The sequence below is a fragment of the Lepidochelys kempii genome, chromosome 28 (genome assembly GCF_965140265.1).
Source record: "Lepidochelys kempii isolate rLepKem1 chromosome 28, rLepKem1.hap2, whole genome shotgun sequence".
Classification (NCBI taxonomy): domain Eukaryota; kingdom Metazoa; phylum Chordata; order Testudines; family Cheloniidae; genus Lepidochelys; species Lepidochelys kempii.
This window is the reverse complement of record NC_133283.1, coordinates 4,023,352-4,036,121: the sequence shown is the minus strand read 5'-3', so window position 1 is coordinate 4,036,121 and position 12,770 is coordinate 4,023,352. Positions and strand designations below refer to the sequence as shown.

The 12,770-nt window shown below is 44.2% G+C and overlaps 2 protein-coding genes across 13 annotated transcripts in view; both read right to left on the bottom strand.

The window, feature by feature from the left end:
- The window catches only part of LOC140904199 (uncharacterized), a 302,914-nt gene that overhangs the window by 224,540 nt on the left and 65,604 nt on the right, over window positions 1-12,770 (bottom strand). The window lies entirely within an intron of this gene.
- LOC140904234 (uncharacterized) overlaps window positions 1-12,770 on the bottom strand; it is a 38,298-nt gene that overhangs the window by 11,289 nt on the left and 14,239 nt on the right. For 3 of the 9 annotated variants that reach the window (XM_073326680.1, XM_073326682.1, XM_073326681.1), the window contains exons 2-3: window positions 11,521-11,603; window positions 8,316-8,442 (exon numbers count right to left, since the gene is read on the bottom strand). In XM_073326680.1, the coding sequence (XP_073182781.1) occupies window positions 8,316-8,442; window positions 11,521-11,544 (151 nt within the window). In that variant the 5' untranslated portion in view covers window positions 11,545-11,603. Of the gene's footprint in view, window positions 1-8,276; window positions 8,443-11,520; window positions 11,604-12,770 lie in introns of those variants that run through there. The other 6 variants (XM_073326687.1, XM_073326684.1, XM_073326689.1 and 3 more) reach the window with 4 other exon arrangements.

Genomic DNA, 12,770 nt, shown 5'->3' with positions numbered 1-12,770 from the left:
ATGGAAAAACGAGCCTCTCCAGGAAAAGTGGAAAGGACCCTATACCGTCCTGCTGATCTCCCATACGGCGGCAAAGGTCAAGGAACACAAGAACTGGATCCATCACTCTCGTCTGAAGGCAGTACCTGCCCCCTCGTCAGCAAACAGTGGACCGTCCAACCTGCTAACTCCTCATCTAGTAACAATCTCGGGCTAAAGCTACTGTTTAAGAGACACAAATAGCGGGCACCTTAACGCCAAAATGGGCCCACCCAGGTACTGGAGACCCTGGGTTGGGAAAACTCTGGTAATAATTAATTGGGTAACATTGTTATTCTCTGTATTGTTATTTCCAAACTGCGCATATCGGGAGCATAACTCCTTTGTTTTACTTGAGCACCATGTTGCTAATTTAACAAACCAGACTGATTGCTGGGTATGTGCTCCGACTCCACTGTCCCCCAAAACGGAAATGCCCCTTGACATGCTGCCCTTAACCCTAGCAAAATTAGCCGCCACCAAAGAGCAGGAAAGAATGGACTCACCGTTCTGGAACAAGATCTCTTTACAGCAAGCCACCTATCAGGACCAGGAGTATTCAGTTGCAGTACTCACTGCGGGAGTATTTTGTTTCACCCGAAACCAATCTGATCACTATGGGCGTCCTGTGGGAAAGAGCTCCTGTGTTCTTACACAGTGGGCTGATGGGTATTAAATAAAGACCAAAAGGGGAGGTCAGCAGTGTGGGTGTAATGGTTCCTCCCCTTTTGGGAAAACTCTTACGAATAATCTTACCTCAGAAGAAGGGTTTGGAAATATAACTTGCCATCCAGTTAATATCTCCAATGTAGCAAGCCAATGGTGGGTTTGTAGTGGTCCCTATGGCAAGTGTAATTTAAACGGCACAATTAAAAACACCCCCACATGTACCCAATCAGGAGAATGGGATGCCCCTAAGTTGAACTGTTTAAAAAAGCAGCTTAAATACCCCAGGAATCCCCTTTAAAAACAGTCCTTATTGGGCCCTACAAGGTCACTATTTTGTATGTGGCCGAAAGGCTTACAAGGTGCTGCCAGCCAACTGGACAGGTAACTGTTATATAGCTCATGGAGTTCCTCATCTGTCAATAACTACCACACTGCCCAAAGGAAAAATCAGAAATGCCCGAAATACCTCTGTTAAGTCATGGAAAAAGACCCTGTGGCAAATAACTGCAGCATTGGAGGGCAATATAAAGAATCCCTTCACAACCGAGAAACTTGTAGGGTGCTCTGTACTGGGAATAGCGCCACTGTTTACCGGGCCAGCCATGGCAGGCATAGGCCGCTATACTGTAAGGCTGCAAATGGTACTTGAGAAAGTTGCCTTAGAGCTAGAGGACTCGGTTAGTAATTTAGGGTCGGCAGTAAAAACATTAAATAAAGAGGTACAGAAGCTCAGGACGTTTTCCCTCCAAAACAGTCTGGGTTTGGACTATCTCTTGGCATCCCAAGGAGGGGTTTGTGCCCTTATCGGGCCCCGATGTTGTGTATATGTAAATGATAGCAGTTATGAGATCTATGAGAAGGTGGTACAGGCTGAGGCCCATGCCTGAGCCAGAGCACAGGTTACCTATACTGCCCCTGAGAGCGATTGGTTACAAACCTTGTTTTCAGGCTGGGGTTTGTCGTCTTGGCTTGGTGGTTTATTTAGCCTGTTATTAAAACTTCTCTTTCCTGTATTGCTTGTATTAATGGTATTATGCTGTGCAGTATCATGTGTCAAGACCCTTTTGCAAAAGTTAATAAGTCATTCTCTTCAGGGCTATCACAAAGTACTTATGCAAAGTCCTATTGTAAAAAAATAAGTAGCCCAAGTAAAAAAACTCAGAGCTAAGGCTGTTGAGTGTTCTCAAAGAAGGAAGTTGTTGGGGACACTGGTCATGGCCACTAGGTAACTCGAGGGAATGGAAGACCACGAGTGTCAATAAAGCCCCCTCGCACTAGGCCCAAGTGTCCTTGGCCCCCCCCCGCCCGGAGGCACTCGCAACAGTCATGCTGGGGATTTCGCAACAATATGTTGCAAAGTCAGACTGTCTGAAATTAAACAAGGCCAGACAAGGCAAATATGGCAGAACAATGCTAAACAAAGCAGCTTTATATATGGTTTAACAAATGGTACACAAAAAAAGGAAACTAGCTGGTATCTGGATTGGCTGGCTATATGGATACTTAGGGCAGCTTGCTATTGGATAAGTATGCTGAAGAAAGTATGTATAAAAGTCTGTGTAACTTCCTGCTCTGGGTACAGGATTTGAGGTGAATAGCTCCTTGTACCATATTGAAGCTTCAAATAAACTTTTCTGCTTCTCCACCCCGTTGTGATTATTGGGTAACGCACAGCGGGCAATGAACCTTGCTGTTGCTTGCCTCAGGCACTCTGTGCCGGCAACAATAGTTTGAGGCTTTGTTCTTAGGCTAAGGCCTTTGGCTAAGCTGCAGGGGCAGCCATAAGCTGGGAAGTGTACGGTCACATTGTCAAATCCCAAACCAGTCACATTGAAATAAGGTGGTATTGGGTTATTAGGAAGATGATCCTGTCCTGATAGTGCCCATCACCATCAGATAAAGAAACAGATCTTAAGATGGTTAAAGAAAACTTAGTTTGATAGCATCCTGTCTGGCAAGAAATCACTTCTCAATCGTTATCATTGTGAAACCCTCATTTCTGTATTGCTTTATCTTTATGTCCCCCACTTTTCTGTTGTTAATCAATCTGGTTCTCTAATTGTTTCTCTGTGTTGTATAATTAATTTTGCTAGGTGTCAGTTAATTAGGGTAGTGGGATATAATTGGATAGAGAATTATGTTACAATATGTTAGGATTGGTTAGTTAAATTTCAGTAAAATGATTGGTTAAGGTAAAGCTGAAAATATTACTATATAAACTGGTGTTAAACAGGACGGGGAAGGGAAATTGGAATCATGTTTGTTAAGGGGGGGAATGGAAACAGGGACACAGACAAGGCTCTGTCAGAGTTGGGAAGAGGGACACGGGGTAAACACTGGGAAACAGACTGTATTGGCATATAGAGATAAATCTGACTGGTGTGAAGGGCTTCGGACTATGCTTGCTTAGAAATGAACCCCAATAAACATTGCATTATCTGCACTTAGGACTTCTGGTCTTTTGCTGCTTGCTGTCTGCATGACAAGAAACAAGGAAGTGGAAGGGTGAAGGGAAAGCCCTCTAACAAAACTGACATGACCTGATAACCAAGAGGTAAGCCTTGAAGGAAGGTTTTAAAACACTTTGGAACAAATCAGGGATTCCCATGAGGACTGATGAGGGGGTGATGGTAAGTACGCATTTAGATCCTTTCCTTGTTTTATATCTTTTCCCCATAAGGCACACTGTCATGGATCCATAGGATCTGTGCAATGCCCTGGCTTTTAAACAGTCCTTGGGAGGTGCCCCTTGAGTGCGCTAGACCCCCAAGGGGTCCCACTCTTCCACAAGGATAGGCCATGTAGCTTCAACACCTGAGACTGAGCCTCTGGCTTCAAGACTCCTATTTCAACCCGTGAACTCTGCCAGCAGGCCCAGCTGAACTACACTCCTCTTCAGAGACAGTTCCTCATTCATGCTTCAATGCACCTCACCAAGTTTCTGCTGTGACACTGGGCAGACTTTTAAAACATAGCAGGGTTTATTAATCAAGCGAAACACAGCATTGGAAAGTCCTTAGATGAGGATAGAGAAGCAAAGAAGACAATATAGCCCATACTGGACAATGCCCTTGAGCCATGCTGCTGTTGAAAACAATTTGGTTTCCTTTCACTGTGCCTGTCCATTTGTCTTCACTCCAGTAGACCTCCCTGCGTCTGCGAGCCCATTTCTTCCTGCTCCCAAAAACACAACGAGTCCATGTATGCTTCACTCAGCCAAGCGGAGATCCTCCCATGGCCAGGTGACAATTATTCCCTTGTCTCTGTCGGGTATTCCATTGATGTAGTTTGGGCCCAGGCAGTCCTTAATGACCCATTCATATCACCCCATGACAGCTATGTGACAAAACACCTCACGCCTCCTGCTCTTTGTAATCATAGCAATCCCAAACACAGGGGGAAACTGAGGTGTGTATTCGCATCATAGAAATATTACCAAAATTCCCACCTCTATCACACACACACACACTGCTCACAGCCCTTGGAGAGAAAGCAAAGCACAGGAACTGGACATTAGTCCAGTGAACACAGTGGAGGACAAGCTGCAATCCTCAAACCCTGGTCAAAAAGGAGAGGCATGTGGGTCCCTAGCCATAGAGAGGGGCTGGCTAGAGGCCTGATACTGGAGAGGGCATTCCTTGAGCAGAGCATGGAGGCAGGACAAAGGATGAGCAACCCCAGAACTGTGACATTGCAAAAGCACATTTTGGGGAATGAGGAAATCTAGTGACTCAGTTTAATGGGAGGGAGATGTGTAATGTGGAAAAGGCTGGGGAATTAAACACTAAAATTCAGGAGCAACAGTCTCTAATTCTTCTGGAAAAGGAGAATATAAGAAACAAGAACTGGGCCACACAACTTCAGGAGGGTCAGGCTCAGAGATCCACAGAGCCTGGAGGGAAGACAGCTGGTGGCTGCTGCAGATGGGGAGAGGAGGACAAGGCTACCCCAAACTCTCACTCCTGTTGATCCCAACCTGATTTTATGATCTATGACCCAGTCTCAGGTCTTGTGGGTAATTTTTTACTCGCTAGAGGTAAAATGTCATTATCAGAGTATTGCTTATTAGCTTGGAACATACATGGAGGGGCAAGGAGGCGAACATAAATAAATGGGTTATTAAGCTTACTACAGTTAAGGGCCTGTTATATTAGGTTGAGGCTTTGTGGGAGTAGTTATATTAAAGTATGGGATTTACCTGAATAGGCCTAAGGTCAGATATTTTGCACCCTCATTTTGAGAGACTAATGAGTAACTACAAACAGGTGCAATAAGCCACAGGTGCAATAAGCCAATAAGAAGGAAGTTTGGGGCGGGCTTTAGCAATTAGGTTGCTATGCAGTATCTCAGCAGTTGGACTGCATTCATATATTGGAATTATTAATAAATAAGTGATGTAAATCATGAGTATTAATGCTTGATGCTTAATTACGGACTTCCCAGAGGCCACATATGGGATGGGGCAGCTATTGACATTACTATAATCAGAGTAAAGGAGCAGATACGGTATATAGTTGTACTATTACCATAAGGAAGCAGATAAAATACCTCTCCTAGTTACCATTTTTTCATTAAAAGAAAAGGAGTACTTGTGGCACCTTAGAGACTAACAAATTTATTTGAGCATAAGCTTTCGTGAGCTACAGCTCACTTCATCGGATGCATTCAGTGGAAAATACATTGCGGAGATTTATATACACAGAGAACATGAAACATTGGGTGTTACCATCCACACTGTAACGAGAGTGATCACTTAAGGTGAGCTATTACCAGCAGAAGAGCGGCGGGGCTGAGGGTAAAAAACCTTTTGTAGTGATAATCAAGGTGGGTCATTTCCAGCAATTGACAAGAACATCTGAGGAACAGTGTCGGGGGTGTTGGGAATACTGGAGCATGGCCACTAGGTAACTCGAGGGGATGTAAGACCACGAGTGTCGATGAAGCCCCCTCGCACTAGGCCCCGGTGTCCTTGGCCCCCCCCTCCTACCTGGAGGCACTCGCAGCAGCTCTGCGTGCTAGGCCCAAGTGTCCTTGGCCCCCCCGCCTGGAGGCACTCACAGCAGTTATGCTGAGAATCTGCAACAGTATGTTGCAGAGTCAGACTGCCTGAAACTAAGCAAGGCCAAACAGGGGAGATATGGAAGAACAATGCTGAATAAAGCAGCTTTATGTATAGTTTAACAAATGATACAGAGAATCAGGGAACTAGCTGGGAACTGGATTGGCTGGCTATATGGATACTTGGGGCAGCTTGCTATTGGATAAGTATGCTGGGAAAAAGGATGTATAAAAGCCTGTGTAACTTCCTGCTCTGTTGTACAGGATTTGAGATTCAAATCTCCCTGTACCTTTTTGAAGCTTCAAATAAACTTTTCTGCTTCTCCACCCTGTTGTGATTATTGGGTGCAGCACACCGGGTAACGAACCAACTCAAGCTGTTGTTCAGCCTCTCGGCACTGGGTGCCGGCAACGGGGGTGAGGGGAATAAACATGGGGAAATAGTTTTACTTTGTGTAATGACCCATCCACTCCCAGTCTCTATTCAAGCCTAATTAATTGTATCCAGTTTGCAAATTAATTCCAATTCAGCAGTCTCTCCCTGGAGTCTGTTTTTGAAGTTTTTTTGTTAAAGAATTGCCACTTTTAGGTCTGTAATCAAGTGACCAAAGAGATTGAAGTGTTCTCCGACTGGTTTTTGAATGTTCTAATTCTTGATGTCTGATTTGTGTCCATTTATTCTTTTACATAGAGACTGTCCAGTTTGACCAATGTACATGGCAGAGGGGCATTGCTGGCACATGATGGCATACATCAGATTGGTAGATGTGCAGGTGAACGAGGCTCTGATAGTGTGGCTGATGTGATTAGGCACTATGATGGTGTCCCCTGAATAGATATGTGGACACAGTTGGCAACGGGCTTTGTTTGAAGGATAGGTTCCTGGGTTAGTGGTTCTGTTGTGTGGTGTGTGGTTGCTGGTGAGTGTTTGCTTCAGGTTGGGGGGCTGTCTGTAAGCAAGGACTGGCCTGTCTCCCAAGATTTGTGAGAGTGATGGGTCGTCCTTCAGGATAGGTTGTAGATCCTTGATGATGCACTGGAGAGGTTTTAGTTGGGGGCTGAAGGTGATGGCTAGTGGCATTCAGTTATTTTCTTTGTTAGGCCTGTCCTGTAGTAGGTAACTTGTGGGTACTCTTCTGGCTCTGTCAATCTGTTTCTTCACTTCCGCAGGTGGGTATTGTAGTTGTAAGAATGCTTGATAGAGATCTTGTAGGTATTTGTCTCTGTCTAAGGGGTTGGAGCAAATGCAGTTGTATCGAAGAGCTTGGCTGTAGACAATGGATCGTGTGGTGTGTTCTGGATGAAAGCTGGAGGCATGTCCGGTCCCCAAGACAGTGTAAACTGAATCAGGACCTCCCTTCTCATGGGCTCCTTTGCCCATCAATCTTTGTTTCCAATGGTGCCCATAACCCTCTTTACTGTACTTATCTTAGTCTAATCGTTAGGTGCATTGATCCTTGCCTATGATTTCAATTATAACTGTCTGTATTAAATCGAGTTCTGGGTCTTTCACCAAATTTCATCTTCTCAATTAACTTTGAGTAGCCAGGTACAGGGGCGATTTGTACCCCAAATACGTAATCTTATAGGTGTAAAAATTGTTCAGGCTACACTAGCATCCTGAGACATCATCAACAAGGTGCCCATTTGTGCCTGGGTAGTCGCCCTGCTATGGGAGGGAGGAATGCAGCAAGGACTCAGAATCGGAGGCCAGGGTCGCCGTGCATAGAGATGGGGAGGTTATATGTGGGAATGGGTTAATGAGTGGGAGAGGGAGGTCAAGAGTTAAAATAATAATATTTGAGAAAAAAATTATAATGAAGTGAAACTGAACAGAAATAAAAATGGAGTGCAGCCTCTAAAGTAACAAGGCCTGGGTAGGGATTCGGGGTTAAAGGTCTGGGATCCCCCACAGCTCTAGATCCCCAAACCTCTCCTCCTTCCCACTGACCCACCCAGCCCATTTCCTGAGTGCCCTTCTTCCACGCTCCACTCCCCTTCTTCCCATTACTCTCAGCCATCACCATCTCCCTGCACCTTGGGACCTTCTTGTGTTCCCGCCTCAACTCTCACTAAATCATCCCTCCCTGCTGCTTCTTAAGTCTTATCCTGCACACACCCTCCCCATGTCCTGGCACTCCAGAATTCTCTACTCCCTGTTTCTCCTCCCCTCCTACAGCTCTGTTTTCCCTTCACCCATGGGGTCCTGAATGGCTGTCACACAAGCCATGCATGAGTCATACACCTATTTACTGAATTTAGAATTCTACAGGTGGCATATCTTCCTCTTAAAATGAGGAAAAGGCATGAAAGCTCTAGTTATTAATATAGTTATTAATGTATCCAATATGGATACATTAAATGCAATTTCAAAATGACTGATGGCACCAAAAGGGCACATGTCCAAATATTATTCTACTGGGTGGGAGATAAGGCACAAAAAAAAGGGGGGGAGGGGGACAAGGAAACTTGTCAAAATTTGTATGAAGAATAAAAGTATAAAGTAATTACTACTCCGGTTCTTTACACACCCCACAGCTTCTAATAATCAAGTGGACCAGACTCCTTACTCAGCAAGACCACCGTCTCGTAGTTCTCCCGCATGACATCTCTGTAGAGGGCTCTCTGAGTGGGGTCCAGCAGAGCCCATTCCCCCTTGGTGAAATACACAGCCACTTCCTCGAAAGTCACTGGCCCCTGAAAGAGCAAGAGTCCAACACTCAGTACCTGCTGCCCCACTCACAGCCCCACTATTCACGGAACAGCAGCGCCAGGTAAATGGAAGCTCTGGGAGGTACATGTTAACAGAGTCCCACCCACACCTTGCTTAGAGCAGCCAGAAGGCATCAGAAGGTAGAAAGAGAGAAACTTTGTGTCTCCCAGATGACAGATGGAGGCAGGGTCTTCACACGTATCACATACCTACAAGCCAGAGTTTGATATAGGAGATGGGGCTGTCTCTGGACCCTGCTGGTGGCTCCCTGGTAGGTATCACAACACTCTCCAAATAAAATATATGGAAGGAAGGGGAAGTCAATAGGAAATAATATAAGTGAGAAGGTCAGAATTGTAGAAAATTGGCAAGGGATGCTATCAGAAATCAACGACCAATCAAGGAAAATAAGAAGGAAGTATATAAAGCAGAAAATGAATCCTAACAATGGTAGTGGTAAATTACTAGAAGGAAATGGCAGAATTATCAAAAATAATGCAGAAGAGGTAAAAGTGTTCAATAAATATTTATCTCCTGGATTTGGGGACAAATAGATGATGTACTCATATCATAAGATGTTGACGATGACACTCTTTCCATTCCAACAACAACTCACAAGGACGTTAAACAGCAGCTATTAAAATTAGACATGTTTAAATCAGCAAGTCCAGATAACTTCTATCCAGGAGTTTTAAAGGACCTGGTGGAGGAGCGTGGTGTTGATTTTAATTAGGACTTGGTACACTGGGGAAATTCCAGAAGACTGGAATAAAGCTAATGCTGTACCAATATTTTAAAAGTGTAAAAGAGATGACCCAGCTAATTACAAGAGTGTCAGTCTAACATCAATACTGACCAAGATAATGGAGCAACCGATACTGGATTTCATTAATAAAGAATTAAAGGAGGGTAGTATAATTAGTACCCGTTAACAATGGTTTAGAGAAAACAGATCCTATCAAACTAACTGGATATCCTTACTGGATGAGATCAAAAGTTTGGTTGGAACTAAATTATTGATGTAATATACCTAGACTTCTGTAAGATGTATGACTTGGTTCAGCACAATATTTTGACTAAAAAACTAGAATAATACAAAATAAACACGGCATACATTAAATAGATTAAAAATGCTGATTGTAAATGAGGAACCATGGTCGAGTGGATTTATTTCTAGCAGGTTCCCGCAAGGATTCGGTCTTGTGCTATTTAACATTCTTATCAATGACCTAGAAGAGAATATAAAATCATCACTGATAAAGTTTGCAGTTGCCACAAAGATTAAGGGTGGTGGTAACTAATGAAGTGTCAGTAGATTCAGGCTCCATCACTGGCAGTCTGGGAAGTTTTCCCAGCCCTGGCTGGAGGGTTATTTCCTGTTCCACAAAGAGGGGAAGTTCCATTCCCAACTCCAGTGCCTTGAAATTAGGCCCTATCTGACATTACATCCCATATTCAGCGAAGTGGTATGATTATAATATGATTAGGACATAATTATGATGCATTTTGTGCAAGATGAGTCATGTATGATGTCATTGAAAAGTTATGATTTGCTGAATATGATTATCCTATTTGTGTGCATGGATCATGTCTGTATCTGAAGTTATGGATATTGACTATGTATCTGTATTTCAAATGTGCTTACTCTGGGTAACACCCACAACTGCAGGTTTCAGAGTAGCAGCCGTGTTAGTCTGTATTCGCAAAAAGAAAAAGAGTACTTGTGGCACCTTAGAGACTAACCAATTTATTTGAGCATAAGCTCCACTGAATGCATCCGATGAAGTGAGCTGTAGCTCACAAAAGCTTATGCTCAAATAAATCTGTTAGTTTCTAAGGTGCCACAAGTACTCCTTTTCTTTTTACCCACAACTAGCCTTTCAGGTACAACAATGAAGAAGCCAGACAGTGCTGATGGCTCATCAACAAAGACAATGGGCCATGGAAGAGCTTAGCCTTCCTGTGAATGTTTCAGCCAGCCTATGTGTCATGGCTACTATGACTCATCAGGGAATGCTAGGGCATGTGACCAGACCACATGACACTGAACTCCATTTTGATACCTGTATTTTTCCACAAACTGGACTGGGAACTGAGTTTGGAACAAAGGGGTCCCACCATATGGAAAAGCTACAAAAGGTGGGGTGTGACATCATCTCTTGGCCCCATTCCCCACACAAGAGAAATCCTGGAAACACCTGAGGAACAAAGACTGAACTGGGGGAAGTGCTGGTGCCAGGGCAAAGGGATTTCTAGCTTGTGTATGGAAACTTGGTGGACTGCTTGTATCATCAGTTAGCGTGAGAAATTGCTAATTGAAATTCTGTCCATTTAGTATGTTAGGCTTAGTTTGAGTTTTTGGTTATTTGCTAAGTAATCTGCTTTGATCTGTTTGCTACCACTTATAATCACTTAAAATCTATCTTTCTGTAGTTAATAAACTTGTTTTATGCTTTATCTTAAACAGTGTATTTTCAGTGAAGTGTCTGGGGAAATTCTCAGCTTGGTTAACACAAGTTTGTTGTGCGTATCTTTCCCATATTAAGGGGAAGGCGAACTATATTTATGAACTTACATTATACAGATCCCTGTGCACTATGAGATGATATAATTCTGGATTTATACTACAGCAGATGTGCAAGGATGGGGAGCTGGGAAATTGATTGCTGTCCTCTATCTGTCCTTGAGTGGCTTAGGTAAAGCACTCAGGTAACTTAGTTGGGTGTATGGCACCACCTGCTGTCATGTTGGGTGATAACAGGGCCTGGAGAGGCTGGCTGAATCTCCAGCAAAGCAGTGTGACAAGGGCCAGCCCAGCTTGAGGGTTAGAGGGCACACTGGTTCCCAGGACCGCCCCCCCCAGACTGCACCCCAGGGGTGACAACCCATCACACCCTAGATTACACAAGCCTCAGCAGGTTTGTCACATCCTGTCCCCTCCCTTTCTCCACCCTAGATATTTCCTGCCTACCACCACCTCTAGCAGCTCCCACCCTCCTATGCATTTACTGCTCCTCTCCTTCCAAGCAGAGCCCATCACCACCTCCCTGATAATCCCTTACCTGAGTCAGCTCCATTGCAGCCATTTCCTTCCCCCTGGGAGGACAGGATGATCTGGAGCAAAATGTGGATGTTATTCTGTAGCCTGCCGGGGAGAGAAGGGCAATGTGAGAGAATTCAGACGGGGCTTTTGTCTGTTCCACAAGCCAATTCCCCCCCAGGATTTTTCCCTGCTAATGGACATCCTAGGTTCCACCACACTGTGAAGCACAGAGTGACCTTATTCCAGTACAGGCCTAGCCCCCTCCCACCAGGGTGGAACCTTCTAAGACATGGTGAAACCCTTCCAGTAACAGAGTCTCTGTTTCACTTATCAAGTTTGCGGATGATACCAAGATGGGAGGATTGCAAGAGATTTGGAGGGTACGATTAAAATTCAAAATGATTTGGACAAGCTGGAGAAATGGTCTGAAGTAAACAGGATGAAATTCAATAAGGACAAATATAAAGTAATCCACCTGGGAAGGAACAATGAGTTGCACACATACAAAATGGGAAATGAGTGCCTAGGAAGGAGTACTGCGGAAAGGGATCAGGGGGGTCATAGTGGATTACAAGGTAAATATGAGTCAACAGTGTAACACTGTTGCAAAAAAAGCAAACATAATTCTGGGATGTATTAGCAGGAGTATTATAAGCAAGACACGAGAAGTAATTCTTCTGCTCTACTCTGTGCTGATTAGGTCTCAACTGGAGTATTGTGTCCAGATCTGGGCGCCACAATTCAGGAAAGATGTGGAGAAAGTCCAAAGAAGAGCAACAGAAATGATTAAAGGCCTTGAAAACATGACCTATGAGGGAAGATTGAAAAAGTTGGGTTTGTTTAGTCTGGAGAAGAGAAGACTGAGAGGGGACATGATCACAGTTTTCCAGTACATAAAAGTTTGTTACAAAGAGGAGGGAGAAAAATTGTTCTTCTTACATTCTGAGGATAGGATAAGCAGCAATGGGCTTAAATTGCAGCAAGGGTGCTTTAGGTTGGAGATTAGGAAAACCTTCCTACCTAGCACTGGAATAAAGTGCCTAGGGAGGTTGTGGAATCTCCATCATTGGGGATTTTTAAGAACAGGCTGAACAAACACCTGTCAGGGATGGTCTGGATAATACTTAGTCCTGCCTTGAGTGCAGGGGACTGGACAAGATGACCTCTCAAGGTCCCTTCCAGTTCTATGATTCTATAAACAAAAGGTCAGAGAAGAGCAGAATCAAAGAGGTCACTATGTGGGATTCTCCCTGTCATTGTCCCCAAGGA